Source organism: Zootoca vivipara, chromosome 8, assembly GCF_963506605.1.
Source record: "Zootoca vivipara chromosome 8, rZooViv1.1, whole genome shotgun sequence".
Lineage (NCBI taxonomy): Eukaryota > Metazoa > Chordata > Lepidosauria > Squamata > Lacertidae > Zootoca > Zootoca vivipara.
In genome coordinates this window covers 84252209-84279553 of record NC_083283.1, presented here as the reverse complement: position 1 = coordinate 84279553, position 27345 = coordinate 84252209, and the positions used below count along the sequence as shown (strand labels likewise).

Below are 27345 nucleotides of genomic sequence, written 5' to 3'. Positions count from 1 at the left end.
TGGGGGGGGCATACGTTTTGTGGGATTTTAAAGGTGTGAGAGGATTACATAAGAAGGAAGTTTAAGTAAAGAATTTCTCTGCATATAGCACATTTGATCATATTTCCTGAGATGGCAGAATGGTAAGGCAGTTCTGCAAAGCAAATTCCTTAGGGAGCATTACTGTTTAACATAACTACTTGAAATGTTTTGGACCCTTCGTATGCCATTCCCATCTCAGAGAGCTGAGAGATTCCAGGGGTTCAGCAGTTGCCCAGAGTTCTCTTTCCTTAGAATGAAGGTCAGCAGAGACTGTGATATCTTTAGGGTGTATGGTATTATTTACACATATATACAACCTGAGAATAAGATGGAGGAGCTCGCAGCATCAACACCCCAGAAGGTCTTGCTTCTTCACCTGCGACAGCTTTGGCTCCAGCACAGTGCAAGCATGTGTTGGGTTCCAGCTTCCAGCCTCCTCTGACACAACTCACTGGGTTTTGTTCTCCTCCCTACCAGTTAGGTGAGGGAGGGGGGAAAGGACCACCCATTTGTTCTATGGCACAAAGTAACACTAGTTGTGGTGCTTAACTAGCTAGCCAAAGTCATTACCTTAATAAAGGAACAGATTTGGCAAGCTTGCTCTGATACATTCTACCCCCACAGATATAGGACCCCAGGTTATGGGAAGGGGCTCAAGGCATCATCCAGACTGATGTCCCTGCCCCTCAGCCCCCACAAACCTGAAGGCAGTGGCGTCGCAACGGGGGTGGGGGACAGTACACCCGGGGTTCTATATCTGCAGGGGTGACAAGAAGTCACCCCGCGGGGGCTTGCGGTGGCGCGAGCAGCCATCATGGCGCCGCAGCCACTGCATGTGGAAGAACCTCCGTTTGCAGCTGCAGTCGTGAGCAGAGGATCCCGGCACCGGCGGCAAACCGCTAAGTACAGCACATGTGCGGTGTTGCACGCATGCGTTGTACGTAGCGACAACATGCATGCGCTGTATAGTGCCAGGATCCTCCGTTCACGGCTGTAGCGGCGACAGAGGGATATGGTACCGTCTGTACGGCACTGGAGCGGCACCGGCGGCAAACCGCTATACAGCGCATGTGCGGCATCGCTACGTACCCGCATGCGTCGTACGTAGCGACGCCACACATGCTCCCTACATATTGACGCCCGCCCCGGGTGTCATGACGCCTTCCTTCGCCCCTGCCTGAAGGCTGGGTGATAATGCAAGATGGGGACTGTAGTTTCATAAAGCCTATTCAAAATAAGAATGTCTTGCAATAGCTCTGTTTGGCATCTGTAGTCTATCTTTGGTCCTTGAGCTCAGTAGAGGTTATTTGGGCATCATCTGTGCCTTCTTGACATCAGTGGATAAAACAAAAGAGACTCCAGTGCGGTGCAGTTTCTGGGTCTCTTGTAGCACCAGTACTATTCTTAAAAGGAAGTGTGAAGGGCCACTTCACTGTGTGGGTTTGAATGTCTCGTGTTACGCAATGGGCATACCGGTACTTTTAATTAGTGGTGGCGCTGTGGGTTAAACCACTGAGCCTAGGGCTTGCTGATCAGAAGGTCAGCGGTTCGAATTCCTGTGACGGGGTGAGCTCCTGTTGCTCGGTCCCAGCTCCTGCCCACCTAGCAGTTCGAAAGCACGTCAAAATGCAAGTAGATAAATAGGAACCGCTCCAGCGGGAAGGTAAATGGCATTTCCGTGTGCTACTCTGGTTCGCCAGAAGTGGCTTTGTCATGCTGGCCACATGACCTGGAAGCTATACGCCGGCTCCCTCGGCCAATAATGCGAGATGAGCGCGCAACCCCAGAGTCGGTCACGACTGGACCTAATGGTCAGGGGTCCCTTTACCTTTACCTAACATGAATTAAGTAACACATTGTTGACGGGCACAGTACAGAAGGCAAAAACGGCAGGAGTCAGAGAACCACTGTCTTCTGCACCTGAACAGGATAAAAGTAATGCAACATATTGCTAACATGGGTTAGGAGTATGTTGTGGAAAATTTGCCTATTTATAGCTCTTGGTTCCTTAGGGATTGACTGACTGACCCACCCTCTGTCCCTATTACACCAAGAGGAGTAATAACACACAGCAATTTTGAAGTGCTTGACGGACATGACCTCACTCATTCTTATAAGCACCCTGTGAAGAAGGTCAGCAGTACTAGCCCCTTGCCACAGATGGAGAACTGAGGCTGAGAAACCATAGCTGCCAAGTCTCCCGTATTCCCTGGGAAACCCCTGTTTTTCCTGCTGTTCCCAGCCGAAAAAACGGATTTTTTTGGTTTACCCCGGTTTATTCTGGCGCGGCAGCCATTTTGGAACTGGGCGGAGCATGCTCAGAAGCGACTTTTGATGCTGCTTTGCCCAGTTCCAAAATGGCTGCAGCGCAACTTCTGGTGCGGCATCCATTTTGGAACAGGGCAGAGCAGCATCAAAAGCAGCTTCTGAGCATGCTCCGCCCAGTTCCAAAATGGCGGCAGCGCTACTTCCAGTCCAGTCCCTTATTTCTCAGGCCGGAACTTGGCAGCTATGCTGAGAAACATGGCTTGCATAAAGCCACCTAGTGATTTAACAGCAAGGTTTGAACTAGGAACTTCCTGGCTCTCAAGTTACACCCTCAACCACTACACTGTAGTGTCTGTTGGGTATAAAAGGGCACACCTCCTGTGTCTAGGGCCTAGGCAGAACCTGGAGAAATTGCAAGTACCGTACCTCAAAAATTCTCCAGTGCAGCAGGAGAGGTAGCAGCTGTCACTGCATAGCACACTTGCAATGCTGCTCATTACAGCCACATAGGGGAGGGGGAAATTACAGGACTGGGGAAGAACAGTGAGAGAAGTCATGGAATGCTCCTGGGCTTCTGTAGGCCACCTGAAACACAGAAGTGGAGCAATGGAAGCTTTTCCTGGCATGGAAATAGAATGGGCGTGATGGTGAATGCAATACCTTCTAAACTCTGCTTTGTGTCCAGCTGCTGTTAAAGGCGAAAGGGCAGGAGCACTAAAATGAAGGCGGTGGCATACTGCTACCATAGCTGCCAAGTCTCCCGTTTTCCCCGGGAAACCCCTGTTTTTCCAGCTGTCCCCAGCCAAAAAAACAGATTTTTTTGTTTTTTTCCTGGTTTAATCTGGTGCGGCGGCCATTTTGGAACTGGGCACAGCAGCATCAAAAGTAACTTCTGAGCATGCTCCGCCCAGTTCCAAAATGGCCGCCGCGCTACTTCCGGTATGCTACTTTCGGTCCGGTCCCTTATTTTTCAGAGAGGAACTTGACAGGTATGACTGCTACCGAGGCTCACGATTATGACTCGTGGCTTCTTGAGGCAACTGTCCCCAAAGGGAGGGATTGTTGTGATGGGAAGGAAGGCTTCTTTTTGACTAGGGTTGGCCCGATACATTTTGGCACCTGAGGCAAACCACGAAATGCTGCCCTCCCCCCCCCCGCCCCCAAGTAGGAAAGAAGGGGTGAGTGAAATCAGGAACAAGCAGGGACAAGGGGAAGGGGCTAAAGATCTACAGTCGTACCTTGAAGGTTGAACGAAATCTGTTCCAAAAGTCCATTCGACTTCCAAAACGTTTGGAAACCAAAGCGCGGCTTCTGATTGGCTACAGGAAGCTCCTGCAGCCAATCGGAAGCCACAGAAGCCCCGTCGGACGTTCAGCTTCCAAAAATAGTTTGCAAACTAGAACACGAACTTCCAGGTTTGTGACGTTTGGGAGCCAAAACATTCAAGAACTAAACTGTTTGAAAACTGAGGCACGGCTGTATTTTGGGAACAGCGGGGGTAGACTGAGGGGGTGGACTAACAGCACCTCTTATTCACCAAGCAGCTGCTGTAGATCTGCAGCCCCTGTGGATCCTGCTGCCTGAGGTGATTGCCTGGCCCTGCCTCTGACAGAGGTCAGACAAGTGCTGCACATTGTGGACAGCTATACTTACATAAATCAACAACTCCAAACTCAAGAAGTGCAGAATAAGCCCAGATAAGCCCAGAAATCTCCCGGGTTTGGAGTACAAATAACAGCCATACAGATTAGCAAACAGAGCATGGATTCAAATTGATTGTCTTGCCCCTCCGTGTGGCATGTTGGTTTATTAAATAAAAATGCACACTAATTGCACACTGATGCAATCGACTTTCAGATACTGTAGTTTAGAAGTGCTCCGGGGAGGAAAAGACAGCGTTGCAACGTCCTTGCACACATCTCAGCCAATCAGAGCTGTGCACAGCCAGCCACCTTTTAGGTTGCAAATTTTGCAGGGCAGGATCTGTTGTCTTGTTTGGTACTCTACAAATATTTCCTGCACACTGCTCAATTATTCATTTATTGCTTCCAACAAATATGTATGGCATAGCTTTATAGCCAAGTCTATGTTTACTCAGAAATAAGCTCCAATGATTTAAGTAGGACTTACTCCCCAAGTGGGGACATGGGTGACGCTGTGGGTTAAACCACTGAGCCTAGGGCTTGCTGATCAGAAGGTCGGCGGTTCGAATCCCCATGACGGGGTGAGCTCCTGATGCTCGGTCCCAGCTCCTGCCAACCTAGCAGTTCGAAAGCACGTCAAAGTGCAAGTAGATAAATAGGTACCGCTACAGCGGGAAGGTAAACGTCATTTCCGTGTGCTGCTCTGGTTCGCCACATGACCTGGCCACATGACCTGGAAGCTGTACGCCGCCTCCCTCGGCCAATAATGCGAGATGAGCGCCGCAACCCCAGAGTCGGTCACGACTGGACCTAATGTTCAGGGGTCCCTTTACCTTTACCTTTACTCCCAAGTAAGTTACAGGTAGGTAGCCGTGTTGGTCTGAGTCGAAGCAAAATAAAAAAATTTTTTAAGGTGCTACTGAATGATTTTTTTAATTTTCCCAAGTAAGTGTAAATGGAATGGCTGTCTTAGACTCTTTAACACAAATGCGGGCAATGTCCCGATGTTTGAAAGATTGCTGAGTCCATCCCCACTCCCCAAGGACCCCTGGGAGGGAGATATGCACGTCTCAGGCTTCTGTTGCCTGGATTCTTTGGGGGAACCCAGGACAGTGAGACGGGTATAAAACTAAGATGTTCGAGGCCTGCGGAGCCCCGTGGTCTGCACAGACTACAGGCATCGTAACTGAGCCAATGCCAGGCAACCCTGCCATGGTTGTTCCCTGGCGGCACCGTGAGCAGGGAAGGAGGAGTCGGCTGGTGGCTCAGGGCCAACCTTGAGCTGCCCTGCTGCAGGCCTGGGCGGGGGAGGATTAGTGGAGGCTCCATGGGGAGCAGCACTGCCTGCCTGCCTGCCAAGGGAGGGGCGTAGGAAGGAACTCATGGTCTCTCCTCCTAACAGGCAGCCAAGAGGCAGGTTGTGCAATGTGGGTGAAACGTCAGGGCCGAGATCTGGGCCCCATATACTACTATTATTATTATTATCATTATCACTATTAATTCATTTATACTGAACCCTTTCCCCTGGTGAGGACTCAAGGTGCCTTACAGATAAAATAGGTAAGGTAAAGGTAAAGGGACCCCTGAACATTAGGTCCAGTCGTGACCGACTCTGGGGTTGCGCGCTCATCTCGCATTATTGGCCGAGGGAGCCGGCGTATAGCTTCCAGGTTATGTGGCCAGCATGACAAAGCCACTTCTGGTGAACCAGAGCAGCACATGGAAACGCCGTTTACCTTCCCGCTGTAGCGGTTCCTATTTATCTACTTGCATTTTGACGTGTTTTCTAACTGCTAGGTTGGCAGGAGCTGGGACCGAGCAACGGGAGCTCACCCCGTCACAGGGATTCGAACCACCGACCTTCTGATCAGCAAGCCCTAGGCTCAGTGGTTTAACCACAGCGCCACCTGGGTCCCTTACAGATAAAATAGGAGCAGCTAAAACTCAAACATTTATAGCAGGGGTCGGCAACCTAAGGCCCATGGGCCACCAGCGACCCAAGGGGGGGGTCGTTTAACTGGCCCACGAGCCGCCCCCAAACCAAGCCGCCCCCTTAGCGAGTCCCTGCACGGGGACTCACTTCTGTGGCACCAAAAATCGCGCATGCGCAGATGCCAGAAATTGCGTTGGCGCAGGCGCAGGAAATCGCAGGTGTGGGCGCTCACATGTGCAGATAATCCAGCCCATGGAGGGATCTCCGCTGGAGTGAACTGGCCCAGGCGAGGTAAACCTTGCCGACCCCTGATTTATAGAATTAAAACTACACCTAAATATAAAAGATAATTACAGTATCTGTATGTCTTAATTACAATTTTAAAAAACCCAGCGCAGCACCAGCCTTTAATTAAAACCAGTCACTTCCCCAAACCCTGTTGGACTAAGGAGGTCTTCACCTGCCAGAGGAGGGAACAGAGCAAGGATGGCTTCTCCTGGGAGGGCATTTCAGAGTCCGGGAGCAACCACCACCGGGGAGGCTGGCTTTGCAGGTGCTTCTGCACTTGCAGTAACCGCTGCCTGGCTTTCTCTGCCTGTTTTACGTTAAATGAACTGGGATTCAAGAAGGTACTGAGCCCGTTTCAGATGCAGAAGCAGAGCTTCAGATAAGTCTTCTGGCTCAACCAGCCCTTGAGCCTGGGGCAAATGGCCTTGGTCCTGGCAGCCACCCTTAAGCCAGTTGCATCTTCTAGACTAACGGTTTCCGTACTTTTGGGTCCACTTGCCCCTTTGTTGCATAAGCTCATCCCCATAAGCTCCACCTTATAGAAAGCATTATTCGAAATACAGTAGTGGTTGACACAACACCTTAAGGAAGATAATAACAATAAAATTCAAACAGTAACAATAAATTACACATTTATTGAACATCCAGTTAAAACTATTTAGTTTAATTAAGGCTGGATCTAGACACATCAAAGAAGCATCTCAGTTAAATGTGTTGTAAACTTTGTGTGAAAAATCGGGTTGGCAAAAATGGAGCTCCACAGCGCCATCTGGTGTCACAGTGTTATAATGCATACCCAGCACATATAAAGCAGTTTTTCTTTGCCAATGGAGCTGAGTCCTAATTCAACAAAATGGAAGAACTTGATCCAGCAAATCCAGATGTCGTTATTTACATCTCCAGCACCCCCTTGCCTCTTAGCACCCACTTAGGTAATCCCACCGCCCCACAAAGGGCAAGACCACCCGCTTTGGGAATCACTGCTCTAGACTCCAGTCTAGAGCAAGGCCCAATGTTTTATTTAATTCTTATTTGGAATATATGGAAGATGAATGCATTTATCAAACAGTGGTGGTGCTTTTTTCTTTTAAAAAAGTCATGTAACTCTAATCACAGGACCTGCAAAACACTATCAAGATGTAATGAAAGCAAGCCCTCTGTAATTTAATCAGCTGGAAAGCCACCCTCTGTGAGAAGCCTGTGTGGTCAGATGGGAGTGGAGCCACAGGGAGCTCCCTTGCCTGAGGAGGCAGCTCAACAAATCTGTGGCTGAAATTCTCGCTGCCTGCTCTGGATCCAGCCTGGGCCCTACTAACTTTTCCCAATCAACCTTTTCTCTACAGCCTACAAACCCTGAGAGAGGCTGGGTTGTGTTTCCGTTTGGCGCAAACTCCTGGTGGATATGCTTGGCATCGTCAGTGCCTGCCATTTTGGTCATTATCCTCATCTTCATGGACCAGCAAATAACAGCTGTCATTCTCAACCGCAAGGAGTATAAGCTTCAGGTCAGTGCTGGGCTGGGGTTCTCTCTTAGATTTTTCCAAAGAACCAAACAGCCATTGGACATCTACTTCAAAGCAAATCTGTCCCTGTGACTCACCTCAGAGGTTGCAATGCGTCAGTTCTAGCTGCTGCAGCCGCAGCATTGGCCAGGCTTCCCATCCTTCTGGCCTGACGTCAGTTTTAAAAAATGGAAGAAACGGAGGAGACAGACAGAGATTGCTGTCTGCTGCCCATCTCCTAGTTCTGAGTGCTGGATGCAGCAATATATTCCCCTCATCCTACACCTATCAGCCACCCCACAGTCACAAGGTAGACTGTCATTACTAACAATCTTGTACTTTCCGTGCTTTTTGGTGCATTAAAATTGCTTAACTCTTCTGTTTAAAGCAAAGATTTGCTCCTATAATTTCCTTGTGAAAACTTCTGCTAAATTATATAAATCATTGGAAGTGGAGAGCATGCAAAGTTCCCCCCCTCCTCACCATTTAAAGGGTTCTTTCTTCCCCATTTCAGTTATTATTTCTCTTGATAACCTCCTACCTCTTTTATTGTATACTTTAATTGATGCTTCATAATACAAATTAGTATTATGAAGTATCACTCATGACTATCTGGGGTCATGCTAAAGTTCATGCTAAAGTTCCCTCCAGGAACTTTTTATTACCACTGTAGAGCTTTTTTAGATTTTGGCATCGGAGACTAACATGTTCATCTCTCTGCTGCATTTTATTTTATTAGTAATTATAATATTCAGGCTTTGTAATGTTGGAATGTGGTTTGTCTTATCTGGCTTATCTGTACCTGAAAACATGCTACCATCTTTCATTATCCATGCTATTATTCGACCTTTAGTCCACCTTATATTTTATGTATGTTCATTAGTACTCCTGTGCCTATATAATGACTCAAGTTTACTAGTGATTGATGTAATTTCCTCTTTTGCATGCCTTATTCTGAAGCTAGTATTTCATGCTTGTGGAGAAGGCAATACCTTCAGGCCTTTGAAAATATCCATATATCTTTTAAAGCCACAAAGATTTAAAATGTTCTTTAAAAAAAAAACAGAAATCTGAATTCTGTGCTAGACCCCAGATTATGCTGAGCCTCTTGCTGGCTTGAGAGCAGTACATGCGGACAGGATCTAGGAGTCTTGGTAGACCACAAACTTGACATGAGTCAACAGTGTAATGCAGCAGCTTTAAAAAGCCAATGCAATTCTGGGCTGCATCAATAGGAGTATAGCATCTAGATCAAGGGAAGTAATAGTACCACTGTATTCTGCTCTGGTCAGACCTCACCTGGAGTACTGTGTCCAGTTCTGGGCACCACAGTTCAAGAAGGATACTGACAAGCTGGAACGTGTCCAGAGGAGGGCAACCAAAATGGTCAAAGGCCTGGAAACAATGCCTTATGAGGAACGGCTTAGGGAGCTGGGTATGTTTAGCCTGGAGAAGAGAAGGTTAAGGGGTGATACGATAGCCATGTTCAAATATATAAAAGGATGTCATATAGAAGAGGGAGAAAGGTTGTTTTCTGCTGCTCCAGAGAAGCGGACACGGAGCAATGGATTCAAGCTACAAGAAAGTAGATTCCACCTAAACATTAGGAAGAACTTCCTGACAGTAAGAGCTGTTCGACAGTGGAATTTGCTGTCAAGGAGTGTGGTGGAGTCTCCTTCTTTGGAGGTCTTTAAGCGGAGGCTTGACAGCCATCTGTCAGGAATGCTTTGATGGTGTTTCCTGCTTGGCAGGGGGTTGGACTGGATGGCCCTTGTGGTCTCTTCCAACTCTATGATTCTATGATTCTTGCTTATGCAAAGTTACAGACAAAACTGAGAGGCCCTTCAGTTATTGGGAAGAGCCTGGCCGTTGTCTTTCAAAACCTGAAGATAGGCAAATGGTCAAGTGCAAAGCCCAGGCGCAAGTTGCCTGTTGTATCCCCTTAGAAATGCTACCTACCCACTCCTGAAGCATTGGGAGTGGGGGCAGAGTTCTTTCCACACCGGCATATGTTAATAAAGAGACACAGCTTGTGTACACACTCCCATTTATTCTGTATCCAGTGGTCTCCCGCCATTGGTTTGGGAAGCCGTGCACACATTACGTCAGCCACAATCCATACCAATCCTGTATCTGTTCAATATTTTTTTTAATGAAATACGGCACACACACACCAGATTCGATCTACATTGCAAAAAAAGAACAGTCTAGTTGTGTTTCCAGGTGTGCACCATCAGTCTCACCCTTCTGTGGAGTAGAGCATTCAGCAGCCACTCTTCCCACAGCATTCCCTGCTGGGCTAATGTGCTGCAGTTCTATCCACACTCCTCTGTGCGAGCAGGAACTGGTTCCTCTGGTTGGGTTGTCTGAGGGAGTGCCTGGCATTTCTCTGCTTTGTGGCCTCTCACTCTTGCTGGAGTTTAGCTGGCTCAGACTTCGGCTGTGCGTGCACCTGTGTTTTGCTTTGTTTACTGCCAGTTTCTTGACGTGGCAGAAGCTCTTCCAGAGGGAGCCAAGGGTTAGGGTTCAATGAATCAGCACACACGGAATCCCAAGCCACACGGGGCCTGAGCCAGACCCTGCGTCCATCATGGCTAGACCAAATGGACAAATAGGATGAGCCTGGAAGGCCAACGAAACACTTCTTGTTCAGCTTAATTCTCTTTTCTTGGAGAAACAGCCACCTACCGGTAGAAACATCCACAGATATGTAGGAAATGCTTTTCTAAACCTCACATTCTGTGCTCAGTGAGACAGTTGGTTGGTTTGCTTAAAACAAGCCATCAAGGGCATGGGTGTACCCAGCATGGGGCAGGGGGGTGCAGCTGCCCCCCCTAGAAGACCAAACTGCGGGCCCGACTAGGGAAGCAAATACCCTGTGCAGGCGCGTCGCTTGTTGACACGGGAGGGGAGAGGGGGAGGAAACGCTGCTGGTGCCCGCTGCTGGTGCCCGTCCTGCCTACATTTGCACCAATTCCCGCCCAATAAAGCCTTTGCGCCTCCCAATGGAAAGCCCTGCTGGGCTGCAACCTCTCCTGCCTAAGAGTTCTGCTGGGCTGGCAAGCGAAGGAGATGCGGCTCCCTGCATTGGTTGCAGCCGCTGCTGCGCTCTGCCTCCAAGTAGGCTGCACTGCGATCATCGGTGCCGCGGGCTGGGAATTGCCCCCTTCCCCCCTCCGCACCCCCTACCCCCCCCCTGAGTTAGGAGTTGCTACTGAGAATCCTCTTGGGCCGGGAGAGGAAGTGCACCGACAGGAGCCAGTTCAGCCTCAGCGGGCAGAAGCCCGCAAAGGAGGAGTGGGGGGGCGGCGCCCGAAGGCAGTGGTCGTGGCTGCTGCAAGGAAGCTGCGTGGGGGCGTTTGCGCCGGATTGCCGGCGGCAGGAGTAGCCCAGCGGCGTGACCCTTCCTCCCCACCCCCGGCAATAGGAAAGGCGCTGCCTTGGGCGGCGGCACAGCTCTCCGCTCCCCCTGCGTGCATTGCCCTCTCCGGGCATTGGCTGCTGCTTCCTTCTTTGCAATGCGCCCCCCCCAGCCGTTCTCCCTTGCTGCCCCTGCCGAGAGAGGGGCGTTGAGGGCGGGGGAGCCGCCGCCGTAGGGTCGCAGCTGGGGGGGGCTCACTCGCCTGCGCTGCGCCACCCCACCTTTCCCATCTTTTGCTCCCTTGCGATGGGGAGGCGGCGGTGGAAGCTTCTTCTTCTTTGAGGGTCTCAGCTTGGCGGGGGGTCCCCAGTATCCTCCCAGGCCACAGGGGGATGGCCCCCCAGGACTAGCAGACCTCTGAGCTCCTTCCCCATCCCAGATATATAGGGTGGGAACTGGCAAGGCTTCGGGGGGACCTGGAGGAGGGAAAGCGGGGCCCAAAGGGGATTTTCAGGGGGATGGCTAGCTGTAAATGGATGGGAGCGGTGTTTTCAGAGCAGGGCCATCTTAAGCATACCTGGCGCCCTGGCACCGTGGTGTGACAGATCCCTCAGGTGCCCCCACCCCGCCCCGTTTCCCGGTACGGCGGGCGCAGCTCACTGCGCGGCTGCCGCCTGGAGGGCCGAAGCCCTGCGCAACCCAGCCTGGCCGTAGGGCCGGCCCTGGGCCAGGGGGTGCTGCCCGCCCCCTGTTGCGATGCCCCTGCACGCAGCGGAGGCAGCCCCAGGCCCGCACGCCTCCGGAAAGCAGCCTGAAGCCGATGAACAGCTGAGAGGCACGCCTGGGCGGCCTCCGCTGGCCCTCTCAGCGGGCACAGCGGCGCCCCTGGTGGCCTGGCGCCCTGTGCCACCGGACCCGGGCCTAGAGACGGCCCTGCTTCAGAGCAGGGGGATTTCGTGTGAGAGAGTTTAGGGGGTTCATTTAGCGGCTGCAGGCGCCGCCACAGAGTCGTCGGGCCCACTGGTCCTGTAGCCCTGCCCACATTCCCACTTTGTGGCCCCGCCCCTGAACGACCATGGCTTGCCCCCCCCCCTAGTTTTGATCCTGGGTTTGATCAAGGGAGAGGGATTATGCTCAAGGGAAAGTTGCTCAGGGGTCTATGAATAGTACTATATAGACCAAGGTTGTAGTATATACCCAACTGCTGGGGTTTGCATTAGATGTGACAGAACTTGCACCCCAAATGGAAGATGGATGGCTGAGCCTGCTGCTGATTGTCTGACCCTTAGGTCCTTTACATTGGCAGATATAACAAAGATTCCAAAACGTATGTGTGTCCAACATACATTTTTACCACAAGAGACAGAAAGCAGTCTTTTGATCCAGCCATTTGCTCTGTTCTCATAGTCGGGATTTGTTTGTTTATTGGTTTTATTTTATTTATCAAATTTAGCTGAGATTCCTGCATTGCAGGGGGTGGACTAGATGACCCTTGGATCCCTTCCAACTCTACGATTCTATGACCCATCATTCTAAAAGCTGGTTGTTCAAGATGGCCAAGAGAAGAGGCTGTAAGTCAGTGGTAGAAAATAGGCTTTGCATGCAGAAGATCCTGGAACCTCAATCCCTGACAGTGCCAGATAGGACTGGAATAGACCCCAGCCTAAAACCCTTGAGAGTCAATGTAGACACTACTGAAAAGGTGCATCAATGATCTGATTCCATGTATGGCAGCTTCCTGTGTTGCCCTCCTAGGGTACAGGGCCGTCTCTAGGCCCGGGTCTGGTGGCGCGGGGCGCCAGGCCACCAGAGGCGCCGCTGCGCCCGCTGAGAGGCACGCCGGATGCAGCCCCAGGCGTGCCTCTCAGCTGTTCAGCGGCTTCAGGCCTCTCTCCGTAGGCGCGCAGGCCTGGGGCCGCCTCCGCCGCATGCAGGGGCGTCGCAACAGTGGCAGGCAGCGCCTCCTGGCTCAGGGCCGGCCCTACGGCCAGGCTGGGTGGCGCAGGGCGCCGGCCCTCCAGGTGGCAGCCGTGCTGCGCACTGCAACCCACCGCACTGGGAAACGAGGCGGGGGGCGCCAGAGGGATCCGTCGCACCACGGCGCCAGGCATGCTTAAGACGGCCCTGCTAGGGTAAAATATAAAAAGGGCATCCTGGCTTGTGTAGTCCTATACCTGTGGCTATAGGGCGGTATATGAATGTAATAAAGAATAACAATAATAACACTGCAAGGTTGGCTTGAGGTTGTTAGGGAACAGCTGCAATCTCCTTCCATGGTCACCTAGACACGACACAAGCACCTTTTAGTTTTTTTTATTCATTCCACAAAGTAAAGTGCCTCTAACTTGTGAAACCTGGGGTAGGGGAAGATGATGTTCAGAAAGAGATGGGATGATTCTGCTAGGTTTCCTTCCCTCCCCCCACACCCACCCAAAGTTTAAAATGTTTTTCTGGCTATCATGCAACTTTCAAAGGTACAAGAGTCCAGCTGGGCACAGAAGACTGGATATCATATTAATTTGTCCTGCTTCTTGAAACCCCTCAGTCTCTGATGCTGCTTAATAAAAGCTTTCACCTTGTTATAGTTAATGGGGCTGTTGGATAGGAATTGCACACGCACCATCACATGCATGCGCTTGTTCACCATAGCATCTGCAGTGTCTTCAGTGAGGTTAAGTGGGCAGGCTACTAACTAGCAACGGCAGGATCTCTTGGTTCACTTCAGTCCTCTTGGTTCATAATTTTTCCAGTTGTATATTCAGTTCTCCACGTGTTAATTTTTTTTTTAAGTTCATTGGTTTTTCTTTAAAAACACATCTATTTATGTAGTTTTGACTAATTGTTCATTTTTTGCAAGCAATTTCTCCTTAATATAATGCAGTTTTGTATGTTACTTTCACTAATATCTTCATTTTTATGCACACTTTTGCCTAATCTATGCATTTTTGTAAAAGATTGGTTGGGGGGGAAATATCGCAAAATTCGGCTATGTGAATTTGGAAGGATAGCTGTGTTTCAGTTTGCATACTGTTTCAGAGAGTGTGAATTTGTTAGATTAGGATAGAAGTACAAACTGAATTGAATTTCTCCTCATCCTGACTCCTCCAACTGCTTATGATCCCGCCTGGTATGCTGAATCATGCAAGTAGCTGTCATGGAGTAAATGGGTAACAAACAAAGCCACCTTTGTGCTATAAAGGATTTTCTAGACGGCTGACAATACACTCAAAAGATACTTCCTGTTGTTCTAAATAGCTTTTGGTGTACAGTGGTACCTCTACTTACGAATTTAATGCGTTCCGAACGCACATTTGCAAGTCGAAAAAAATTGTAAGTCGAATCCCGTAGGAATGCATTGGGAGAAAAAAATCGTAAGTAGAAGCAACCCTATCTAAAAATTCGTAAGTAGAAAAAATCCTATCTAAACTGCATCCAAGATGGCGGACGGAGCTCCATTCGTAAGTAGAAACATTCGTAAGTAGAGGTACCCCTGTATAGGAGCCCAATCCTGATAAGGTGCTGAGGCATGAGTGGTAGTGGACAGTTGCCATGAATTGGACACTTTCAGACAAGAACATATAATTCCCAGAATCCACCAGGCCACTTAGGGTGTGTGTTAAGCCCTCCAACTCTGTTTTGGCCCTCTGCTTCTCTGACTTCCAAGGCTGCTGCTGCTGCTGCTGCGAGGGGAATTGTATTTGCTGCAAGAAATCAAGACACCTAAAGTGGGAAATAAGAAGCAAGGCTTCACTGTGTATTCTTCAGCCTGAGTTTCCAGTTACTAACATGGCTGTCCTGTTTGTTGCAGAAAGGGGCAGGATTTCACCTGGATTTCTTCTGCGTTTCCCTACTGATGATCTTCACCTCCGTGCTGGGTTTGCCCTGGTATGTGTCGGCCACAGTCATTTCTTTGGCCCACATGGACAGCCTTAAGAAGGAGAGCACCACTTGTGCTCCAGGGGAGCAGCCGAAGTTCCTTGGAATCAGGTATGGTGCATTATGCGTCCTTATTCCACAGCTGTCGCTTGAGGCTCAGGGGGTCTTGGTAGCGCAGAGTGCTTTTCAGACCTGGCTTGCCCATTGACTCTAGTGGCGCAATGCACCACGGCGCCTGGGCGATCAGGGGGCGCTGAGGGGCGCCCCAGCAAATGGGGGAGCTTCGCGGCGGCCTCCCTTTTCCCTCCACCAGCCGCACCGCGAGAGCAGGGAGGGAAGCAAGCGGAACAGGGGCACTAGGACCCTGTTCCGCTCTGCAGCGCCAGGGTCATCCCTCACCCCGGTGCTGCGTTTCATTGGTAGAGGTGACGCCACATGGCAGCACCTCTACCAATGAAACGCAGCGCCCTGTTGGCGGGAAGGAACCCGGCGTGGCCCGGCCTGCCCAGGCACCCTGCTACGCTGGGAGAAGGGAGGAAGGTCGCGCAGAGCAGCGGTGCCCCTCCCCCACTCAATCCGGCAGCATCGGACAGGCAGGCAGCCTCCAGCACAGCGCCGCCCTGCTGTGAGGTGGGGGGCCGCTGTGATGTTCCTGCCGCCCGGCACGCCAGGTAAGAGTTTTCCTTTTTTTTAAGAGTGGGGGGGGCGCCTGAGGGATCCCTGCACCAGGGCGCCCGATGACCTTAAGACCTGGTGCTTTTCCATCTGCATTGGCTGGTGGCCCAGCTGTGCCCCTCTCTGGACACAGATGGCCTATCTTCTGTTGTCTATGCTCTGGCGACCTCTAGGTCAGATTACTGCAGCAAGTTATATGTGGGGCTGCCTCTGAAGATGGTTGAAATATAAAGTGCTTTTCCTTGCAGGGAGCAAAGGGTGACAGGTCTGGTGGTCTTCATCCTTACAGGATTGTCTGTGTTTTTGGCACCTGTACTCAAGGTAAGAAAAGCCTTTAATTGTTTGTACATTCACAAGCCCTTCGCTTCTCCCTTCTCTGGTAAAGGGACCCCTGACCATTAGGTCCAGTCGTGGACGACTCTGGGGTTGCGGCGCTCATCTCGCTTTACTGGCCAAGGGAGCCGGCGTACAGCTTCTGGGTCATGTGGCCAGCATGACTAAGCCACTTCTGGCGAACCAGAGCAGCGCACGAAAACGCTGTTTACCTTCCCACTGGAGCGGTACCTATTTATCTACTTGCACTTGACGTGCTTTCGAACTGCTAGGTGGGCAGGAGCCCTTCTCTGTTAGATACTTGGTTTGATTACAAAACATTAAACTTGCCTGCTGTCAAGTACTTTTACAGTTGCTGCAGACTCTAAATCGGCAAGACTGCCAAAATTGCCTGTAATATACAATTATTAGAAGTTCGGGAGTTCTGCCCTTCTTTGCATCTAATCATTCTTAAGGCCTCATGGACAGGTAATGTTTTCTAGAATCCAGTCTTTGCATAGTCATGCTTATATTTTGGATTTGATTTCCCCTCAGTTTATCCCAATGCCTGTGCTGTATGGCATCTTCCTCTACATGGGTGTGTCTGCACTCAGCAGCATTCAGGTGAGTGCAAAACAGCAGGGGAAGCCTTTTTGGATTGTGGGGAAGGAGGTGCTGTGGCTGATTTCTAGCTCCTTCAGTAGTGCAGCTATTGAAGACTGCGCAAGATGGAAGGCGGTGTCAATGTGAGCTGTGTCTGGCCAGAACAGGGTTCCCCAAACTGCTGGGTTCACTGAGACCTTGATGAGCTTATGCAGTACATACTCCCCCCCCCCAAAAAAAACTCTTAGGAGTGTAAATGAAATAAAGTATTTAAATTTTTACTTGTGTTGCCATTGCTTATTTTGTGACTGAAGATGAGAGAGAAAAATGGAGGAGGGTTTGCTCCTCCTCCCTATAAACCTATAAAATAGGCTTGATAACTTCTTAACGTAGCAGCCTGGGGGAGCAACAAGGAGGAGTCCTGAGGAAGGGAGGGGGTGGCGGGCAGCCTTTCTAAAAGCTCCTCCAAGTTTCCCCAAAGGCAGTTTGTTTATATATCTTTGGGGGAGGGAAAGAGTCATGTTAGAATTGTGTGTATGTACACACACATATGTAAGTACACACACATATGTATGTATGTATGTATGTATGTATGTATGTATGTATGTATGTATGTATTATGTATGTATGTATGTATGTATGTATATGAATGTCTGCACCTATATACAATATTTTAGTGTTAAAAGGAGCATGGTCTGGGGATACTGCATTGTGGAAACATGTGGTTTCCATTGTATGGTTTTTTATAAACACATTTTATCATTAATTAGGTGGTGGTGAAGCATATATGCAGTGCTTTCTTAAAAGGGGGGGGCTGTGGCCCATCTGAAGCATAAGGGGCAGGGAATGGCCAATGGCTTCGCCAGCATTTCATTCCCTGGAAGAGAGATCTGTCATTTTAACTGTGAACCTGGGAGGAAGCTGGGCTTGTGATGCAGCTGAGGGATCTGCTCTCAGCTTTATTCTTGCATTATCTTTGTCGTCACCCATAGGAATCCCCATAAGAGTGCCTCTAATCCAGGGGCTGCTGGCAGAATAGAATAATATAATTTACAATGATTCACATATATTATCTCAGTGATTCTTACAACAACCTTGTAAGGTAGGCTAGTATCATCCCCAAAGATCAGATATAAGGGTTGACACTAAGCTATCTGTGGCTTGCCTAATGATACTACTAAATACAGTGGTACCGCAACTTACGGATGCCTCAACTTCCGAAGGTTTCGACTTCCGAAGTCCACTAACCCAGAAGTATTTTCGCCCTGTGCGCGTTCTGCGCACGCGCAAAGCGCAAAATTGCACATGCGCAAAATGGACGCTTCGACTTCCGAAGAGAGCCATGGAACGGATCACCTTCGTACGCCAAGGTACCACTTTATGGCTGAGTTAGGATCTGAACCAAGTGCTTCCCAGCTCATTCTTAACCAATACACTATGCCTCTTTAGTAAAATTTACATTTTCAGTGAACTGGAGTTCCCTTAAGGAGTATTTGGTGCCTGCCAAAAAGGTTCTCCACATTATGTTTCTTGCTTTCCTCTACTCTCAGCTCACAGACAGACTCCAGCTCTTGCTCATGCCTGCCAAACACCAGCCGGACTTCATTTATCTCCGTCATGTTCCTCTACGCCAAGTGCATCTCTTCACCTTCATCCAAGTGCTCTGCCTGGCTGTTTTGTGGATCATTAAATCGACGGCAGCTGCCATTATCTTCCCATTAATGGTAAGAGTCTTTAGGGCAGGGATGAGTTTCTTCTGGTTGCTCCACCTGTGGATTCAGTGAGAGACTTTGCCCAACTACTTCCTCTCCTGGCTTTTGCTATATATTGAACTGCTTTATTATCCACTCTAGCACAGTGTGAATTTTACCTTCCCACTCCAGGACTTTCTAGTCCTCAATTCCTCCTGATGACACCTGACTAGAGAGAAAATGCATTTGCCCAAAAAGATCTCTTAAAAATTCTCCCTTACAAATGCTGATGTAAGACTATTTGCTGAATATTTACCAAATAGTCTTTGACTATTTTATAACCCATGTCAGTATTCTACTTCCACAAATAATTTATATTGGTATTTATTAAAGTAAATATTTCATTATTGGAGCTTCAATAGGCCTTGATAGCTGTCGTATGGTGGCTACATTTGTGTTTTGCTTTTGAATAAGAAAAAAACACTTGGCTGCCCTTAATAGCCAGTAAAGGTAAAGGTAAAGGGACCCCTGACCATTAGGTCCAGTCGTTACCGACTCTGGGGTTGCGCGCTCATCTCGCATTATTGGCCGAGGGAGCCGGCGTATAGCTTCCAGGTCATGTGGCCAGCATGACAAAGCCGCTTCTGGCAAAACAGAGCAGCACATGGAAACGCCGTTTACCTTCCCGCTGTAGCGGTTCCTATTTATCTACTTGCACTTTGGTGTGCTTTCGAACTGCTAGGTTGGCAGGAGCTGGGACCAAGCAACGGGGGCTCACCCTGTCACAGGGATTCGAACCGCCGACCTTCTGATCAGCAAGCCCTAGGCTCAGTGGTTTAACCACAGCGCCACCTGGGTCCCCATTAATAGCCAGTGGCATTCCCTTAACATTTGGGGCAGAATGTCCATGGGAATGATGCCAAGCCGTAATGCCATTTCCAGGAGCATTCTCTACCAAATTTCAGAGAAAAATGGGGCAGTCAAGTCATTCCTTCAAGCAGCAACTAGGGATGAAAGGGTCTTTCAACTTCAGTGCTCTCCACGTCTCATTTTTCCAGCCATAAATTGAGTTCTCCACATTTCTGCAGCAATGTGTGTTCTGTTTTAAGAAATCCTCCTGAAAATTCTTCAACATTTTAGTGCACATTCTCCTTATAAACACATTTAACATGGTTTTGTCTTGCATACACATTTTTGCAGGCAATTTCTCCCGACACGCTGCATTTTTGGATGCTATTTTCAACAATATGTTCATTTTTATGCACTCCCCCTCCCCTCATCTATGTGTTTTTGTCAACATTGTTTGGCTAGAGAAGTGCATTGTGAAATTCAGAGAAATGTGACTTTTGAAGGGTGGTTGTGTGTCAGGCCTCGTTCGCACTTCCGCTTGACCCAGCAAATGTCAATCTGCAAAAAACTTGACTGCCATTTGCCCTGATTCAGCGGTAAGGAGGAAAGCAGCACAAGTGTGGATGAACCCTCAGTCCATGCATTGATTTGGTAAATGTGAATGTCACAAATTTGGTTTTAAATGTTAACTGAATTGCATTTCTTCACCATCCCTAGAAAGTGGCATTTTTTTAAGGCACAAAAGCAGCGGGGGCGCGGGGGGGGGAGAGACCTTAGTGGCTTTATATTTCAGGATAAGCCCACTTCTGCCTAAAAGTACCACGGAAAGTACCACAAACTCTTGAGCCCCAGCACCATTCTCTGTGTTGCTACCCAACCTGTTGACCAGGAATGACATCTTGGCTTTATCTTTGGTTCCTCCCTCTTCCTTTCTCCATATATCCAGTCTGTTGCCAAGCCAGGCTATTTCTCACTATACAGCATTGCAAAATGTTCTCTGCCCTGTCAGCAAAACTGGTTTGTGATCTAGTTATCTCCTGCTTTGACTAATGCAACCATCTTTGACTAATGACATTCTGCCCTCTCACTGAGATCCAAAACTCTACTGCCAGGGTAATTTCTCTCTCTCATTGCTCTGATCATGTGATTCCCTCCCTCAGATCCCTATTTCAGCTTCTAATCCTTTTCATATCTAGCACAAACTCCTTATTCTTGCTTTGTTGAGGTTTTCAAGCTCTAGGTTTTTGCCCTCGTTTCCTGTTATCTCCCTGGTGTCGCCTTTTCTCCTCCAACATCCACAGGCTCAGCCACCCAAAGGTCTCCTGCTCTCTTGGGTGACCCTGCTATTCTTCCTAGATGCCCCCCTCATGCCTTGCATTCCCCATCAAGACACCAGCATGGTGTTTCCTTTCTTCTTCCAGTTTTTTCTCAAGCTCTGGCCCCTTTACATGATGCAGCCAAATAAAACCTAAATATGCATAACTGTGCTTGTTCACATGGCTTTCTTTCTTTCCTTTCTTTCTTTCTTTCTTTCTTTCTTTCTTTCTTTCTTTCTTTCTTTCTTTCCTCACCCCCATTTCTCTTTTTGTTGTCTCTCCAATTGTCAAAATAGATATTGCATGCTCCTTGTGGGCAGGGACCTATCCTGTTGCTTCGATTACTCTGCAATGTTCCACATGTATTGATAGTGCTATGTGTGTTATTAATAATCATAAGAAAACTAACTTTGTGTTCTGGTCTTCTAGCTGCTGGCTCTAGTGGGTATACGGAAGGCAATGGAGTACATCTTCTCCTTACATCACCTGGCTTGGCTGGATGACATCATGCCAGAAAAGGACAGGAAAGAAGAAGAAGAAGAGCTGAAGAGGAAGCAAGATCAGGATGAGAGTGACAATGAGGATGTAAGCAAGCAGCACTAAAATTATGGGGGTAGAGGAGGTTGGGGATGGGGCTGAACTGGCTGGAAATTACACACTCCCCACCCCCACCCGGCCCCAATCTCAACATGCCAATGTGATGGAGAAAGGAAGGAAATAAACCAATGTAACCATCTTATGTGCCGTAAGGGGCTGATGAAACCACCGTGTGGCTGGTTCAGAGCTCTTCGTTAGTACCAGTCTCTTTTTCATTATTAAGTCCATTTATAAAGAGGGGAAATACTCCTTCAGACCACTTCAAAGAACGGAACAAGTCAATCAAATATGTTGATGCTTCGGTTTTGAGAAGTGTCAGACTGCCTGACTCTGCGCTTTGGTATTGGTGGGCATAAAACTGAAGTTATTTGTTGGTTGTCACAGAAAGACACCTGTCAGATCTATGCTATGTGTATACCTGTAGGAACTAGTCCTCCACATCCATTCAAAGAGAGTCTCCAATGGTCCCACCATCTGTGTTCTTATTGCTGCCAACTTGGCAGCAAGAAAGTGAGCTTTAAAGTCCACCTCCCTGGCGTTAGTCAGCAATCCACAGGAATGTTTTGAGTTTGCAGGCTAGCTTTCCTTGCAGTTTAGCCATCTAAGGCCATGAAGCTGATATTTCTGACAGGTTTTTGCAAATCACATTTCTCAGGAGAAGAGTTGGCATCCCTTTCCATGGACCTAGATTAGAAGCTTCCTGCTGGGAATAATGCGGGGCTTGGGGTAGAAAGGTCTGGGGGGGGGGGCACTCTGCAGCTGGGTCTCCTTCACCCATTCTCTCTCCTGTCACTTCACCCTTTGGAAGTGGCTATTCCGAGGCAGGGAAAACCGAAACCATGTGTGTGCGCTACGTTGTCTGTCACTTTATTAACGCCCTGACCTTTGTTTCTTTTTAGTCTGAACTTATGTACCAAGAAAAAGGACCAGAAATCAACATCTCTGTGAACTGAACAGCCTGAGACTCACCAGCGGACAATGCAAAAGATGACCATGTGTGATATGTAAGGATGGGCCTCCTTTAGGAATTAGGGCCCGTGGGAAATATTTGCCAAATCACAGAATAAATGCTAAGAGGGAACGCTTAAGGGATAATAAGAATAGGATGTCCCAATTTTCATTGGAGAAATGTTGGAGGGTATGAGAAATACCTGTAAACATGGCCAGAACAGAAAAGGCTGTGGAGGGCAAGGGAAGAGGGATGAAAAAAACTCTCTCCAAATACATTCCATCAGTCTCTGCCCAGCGCTATGGATGTAAGTGGCAGAATAGCAATAAATATCCATGACTATAAAAGAGGGAATGCATGGAAGCTAACACACCAAACATCCATACAGAGAGAACTTGGGTCTGAACTTCTGTTAGGAGGCTCACATCTGGAAGTATCTGCTTTTTTCTTCTTCTTTTTTTAATGGCAGCACTTCTTCACTTGCGAGATAAGGGCTAAATCTGCTCTCTGTCCAGGTAAACCCAATGTTTAGAGGGGAGGAATGTTCCTCAAATATGTTTTTAATTGTAGCCCCTTTATTTGTCCTAGAGCAGGGCCAAATTTGATGAAGTGAACATGCATGAGGGCCGACCAAAGTTGTTGACCTTTTTTTTACGATCTTACCCCAGAGTTGTTGAGTTTTTTATTGGATTGAATTTGTTGAGCTTTTTTTAGTATTTTACCCCAGGAGATATACTTCCACAGGGCCCAGATTAAACTGACTGGCAGGCCGGATTAGGGCCCCTTCGGACATGCCTATCCTAGAGAATGAAATGCGTCCTGTTGAGCATAGCTGCCAAGTCTCCCGTTTTCCCTGGGAAATCCCCGTTTTTCCAGCTGTTCCTAGCTGAAAAAAACGGATTTTTTTGTTTTTTCTCGGTTTATTCTGGCGCAGCGGCCATTTTGGAACTGGGCGGAGCATGCTCAGAAGCGACTTTCATGCTGCTCTGCCCAGTTCCAAAATGGCTGCAGTGCGACTTCTGGTGCGGCGACCATTTTGGAACTGGGCAAAGCAGCATCAAAAGTCACTTCTGAGCATGCTCTGCCCAGTTACAAAATGGTGGCAGTGCTACTTCCGGTCTGCTATTTCCGGCTCGGTCCCTTATTTCTCTGACAGCAACTTGGCAGGTATGCCTGTTGAGAAGCAAGGCCCTTCCTTGATTTGAACTGGGGTGCAGAACAAGAGTAGCCATAATTGTGTGAGAGACAAAGACTGTCACAATGCTCTTCTCATTTGCAGACAACCCCATAAGCCATGGGCGTACCCAGGATCAAAACTAGGGGGGGGCAAGGGGAGGGGCCAAGGCACGGAAGGGGAGGGGCCACAAAGTGGGCGGGAACGGCGAACTCGCGCTCCGCCAGGCTGTGCCCCTCCCTAGAAGCAGGGCTGGTGGGCGGAGGCGGAGCCCAGCCCAGCGGAACGCGAGTTCAGCGTTCCCGCCCGCCGCGCCGCGCTCTCTGGTTCCCCGCCGCACTTGGCCTTGCCAGAGGGCGCGACGGAGAGCTGGAGGGAGGGCGCAGCGCGGCGGGCGGGAACGGCGAACTCGCGCTCCGCCGGGCTGTTCCCCTCCCTAGAAGCAGGGCTGGTGGGCGGAGGCGGAGCCCAGCCCAGCGGAGCGCGAGTTCGGCGTTCCCGCCCACCGCGCCGCGCTCCCTGGTTCCCCGACGCGCTTGGCCTTGCCTGAGGGCGCGCCGGGGAGCTGGAGGGAGGGTGCGGCGCGGCGCGGCGGGAATGGCGAACTCGCGCTCCGCCGGGCTGTGCTCCGCCTCTGCCCACCAGCCCTGCTTCTAGAGTAGGGCAGCTGCCCTAACTTGCCCCATGGCCATAAGCTGTTTCCTGTGAGCAGTCTCAGAGGAAGGAGACAGCCTGCACTTAGAAGACCAGCTCTGATACTCTGCAGAATATGGCTGATGTGTGATGGGTCTCACAGGAAGAAGAAAGCAAAGCATTTGATATAATCAAAGCATAAGGCGGTTGTGTGTGCGCATAGGCAATTTTTCTGTCCGTCCCTCTCACATGCATGTTGCTGTGCTGAACAGACCGTATTGGAATGTTCCTTGTTCCACTTTGCTACCATGTCATCTAGAAAGTCACCATGTGTGGATTCACTAGGGATGGAAGGATCTCTCACAGTTTCTCATTTTTCTAATCTTAAATTTGCATTTTAAAAATCCTCAGGAAAAATTCACTAGAATTTTACAGTAGTGTGAATTTCTTTTCAAACACATTTTTATGCAGTTTTGACTAGTGTACACATTTTTTTGCAAGCAGTCCCTCCTAATATAATTTTATATGTTATTTTCACTAATATGTACGTACATTTTTATACACAATTTTCTCCTATTGTATACCTTTTGATAAACAGTGTTTGTAAAATTTGGACAAGTGCGAACTCCAAAGGATAGCCGTTTCAGTTCATGCATTGTTTGGCTTTAAATATGAACTGGTTTGCATCCTTCCCCCAATCCCTAGGCATCACTGATGTATTTATTTATGAAACTACTGACATTCCTTTTTAAAGGCTCTCTAGTTATGTTAAATAAAATATACTAAAAAGGCCATTGCTGCTGCATTCATTTATTTATCAGGGATAAATGTTGGACCAGTTTTTATCACTTATGATAGTTTGTATGTAAGCCTTCTAAGGGAGCGGTTGTCTATCTGGAGCTTTGGAGGAGGCTGTGATCAATATGCTGAGGATGACACACCCTGCTCTCTATTTCTTCAGCTAAGCCACCGGGACTTATCTTGAAGATGGTTTGGAAGCTGCAACTACAGTAGTTCAGAATGCTGCTGTTACTGCTTGCCTAGCCATGAGCTTATGCAAGTGAGAACGTCTAGAACGCTGGTTTTCAATATGTGTACAGAGTCCGTGCGGATGCAAGAGGCTCTTCACTACAGTCAGTCCTCACATGGGATCCATAACACCTGAAGAGGGCTAGAGGCTTTTTGTCCTGCACAAAGAGATCTACGTTTTGTCAGGGTTCATGCACCAAGTGACTGCAAAACCCCCAAATTAGAAAATTTAACATAAACATCTTTATGCATTTATGGGCTAAAGGAGGTGTCACAAAACCCTGTCTCAACTTTAATTTGCAGTTTCCCATTATTTCCCAGGTGGGTTGTTTTACAGCAGCTTAAGTACTGCTTGTCTATAATCAGATGGAGGTTCCAAATATCACTCAATATGGCAATGTATTATCCAGCAACATCTTTCCCTGTGGTCAATATTAATTTTAAAGGTTTACTCTCAAGTAAACCCCATTTCCCAATTATGTTTGCAGGTCCTGCCTGTTTTGTTGCTTCCTCTTGAGCAGGGCTAAGGGGTTCGTGGTGAACTGCTGAATAATTGCCCATTGGATGCCTTTTCTTTTAACATTCCAACTTTTTATTGAATTTTAGTGTTGCCCACACAAGCATGTCGAAACAGAAAAAGCAGGTACGTAGCAGAAAAAGAAAATATAATACCTGTACAGAGTTGCAGAATGAAATAAAAACAGCAAACCAGTATACCAAATTTCAATCCTACTTCACTAAATATCGGATGGTATTTAAATATCTCAACCATGATGAAGAATGAGAAGCTAGAGGGGTATGGGACAACCCCTTGTTGCCAACAACTTGAGATTGAGAATAAAGTGGGGAATCACTTGGCGACAGAAAGGGTTACTAACTGCACAATGCTGTGAAGCTTATTGTAGCAGCAGCAGCAGCAGCAGCAGCAGCAGCAGCAGCAGCAGCAGCAGCAGCAGCAGCAGCAGCAGCAGCAGCATAGTGTACACAAGAGGCTGCTGGATCCATCAATGGCCCATCTAGTCCAGCATTCTGTTCTTGCTGTAGCCAACCAGATGCCCATGGGAAGCCTGCAAGCAGGACCTGAGACAGTGGCTCTCTCCCTACCTGGGATTCTGAGCAACCGGTCTTCAGAAGCATGCTGCCTACAACAGTGGAGGAAAAACGCACGTCCTCATGGCTAGCAGCCATGAATAGCCTTGTCCTTCCTGAATTATCTAATCCTCTTTTAAAGCCATCCAGTTGGGTGGCCATCTCTGCCTCTTAGCACCACAGCCTTCTTTCTGAGGTGAGGCAACCAGAACTGCGCACAATACTCCCAAGTGGAGTCACATCGTAAATTTTTATAATGGCATTATGAGTTTGGGGCATATGGGGTGCTAGGGGAGGGTTAGTACCTCTGGTAGGGGACACGACTTCTGTGGGTGTTTTTCTGCCACTGGTCCCCCACACTGCACTCAGCTCTCACCCAAGAGAAGATGTCAGCGGCCACACACCAGCAATAGCTTCAACTGACTGGCAAAACCAGGTTAAGGGAGGTGATGGGTCGCTTCCTGGCGTTTAGTTGGAATCTCCTTTCTTATTTGAATCCATTGGTTCAGGTCCTACCCTCCAGAGCAGAAGCTTGTTTCATCTTCCATGTGACAGCCCTTTAGATATTTGAAGAAGGCTATATCTCGTCTGTCTTCTCCAGGCTAAACATACTCAACTCCCTCAACTGTTCCTCATAAGGCTTGGTTTCCAGACCCTTGATCATCTTGTTTGCGCTCCTCTGCACAAGTTCCAGCTTGTCAATATCCTCCTTAAATAATGCTCAGAATTGAACACAATACTCCAGGTGTGATCTGGCCAAGGCAGAATAGAGCAGGAGTATGACTTCCCTTGATCTGGAGTCTGGATACTGTCAAGGGAGTGAGGCATTCTACCCTTGAGGTTGTGATGTTAACTCAGTCAGATCCACTTACGCTGAAAACTCCACATGACAATGACTATCAGTGCTCTACCATATTGGTAAATGGTTCATTAGGTAAAAGTTGACCCTTTCTCTCCATCTTGAAGAGACAATTACAATAATCTGTAAACAGGTCCAAACTCCTACTTGACCCTTCACTTGCCTATGACAGATTTTGTAGGTGGATGAAGCCAGGAAGCAGACAGCTGACTAATCCCTAGGCCTTGTTGTTGTTGTTTAGTCGTTTCCGACTCTTTGTGACCCCATGGACCATAGCATGCCAGGCACTCCTGTCTTCCACTGCCTCCCGCAGTTTGGTCAAACTCATGTTCGTAGCTTCAAGAACACTGTCCAACCATCTCGTCCTCTGTCATCCCCTTCTCCTAGTGCCCTCCATCTTTCCCAACATCAGGGTCTTTTCCAGGGAGTCTTCTCTTCTCATGAGGTGGCCAAAGTATTGGAGCCTCAGCTTCACGATCTGTCCTTCCAGTGAGCACTCAGGGCTGATTTCCTTCAGAATGGATAGGTTTGATCTTCTTGCAGTCCATGGGACTCTCAAGAGTCTCCTCCAGCACCATAATTCAAAAGCATCAATTCTTCGGTGATCAGCCTTCTTGATGGTCCAGCTCTCACTTCCCTAGGCCTATGAAACAGAATACCATGTTCTGTGCATAAGA

The 27345-nt window shown here is 48.6% G+C and overlaps 1 protein-coding gene across 2 annotated transcripts in view; it reads left to right on the top strand.

Moving 5' to 3' along the window:
* Positions 1-23177, top strand: part of SLC4A9 (solute carrier family 4 member 9) — a 53407-nt gene extending 30230 nt beyond the window's left edge. Inside the window, exons 15-22 of one of the 2 annotated variants that reach the window (XR_009558076.1) lie at positions 7497-7658; positions 14825-15003; positions 15816-15888; positions 16435-16503; positions 18033-18206; positions 20768-20923; positions 21835-21939; positions 23164-23177. Coding sequence is in view for 1 of the 2 variants with exons in the window: in XM_060278134.1 (XP_060134117.1) it covers positions 7497-7658; positions 14825-15003; positions 15816-15888; positions 16435-16503; positions 18033-18206; positions 20768-20923; positions 21835-21888 (867 nt within the window). In the remaining variant the exon portion in view is untranslated. Of the gene's footprint in view, positions 1-7496; positions 7659-14824; positions 15004-15815; positions 15889-16434; positions 16504-18032; positions 18207-20767; positions 20924-21834; positions 22846-23163 lie in introns of those variants that run through there. The other variant, XM_060278134.1, reaches the window with a different exon arrangement.
* Positions 23178-27345: the final 4168 nt, after the last annotated feature.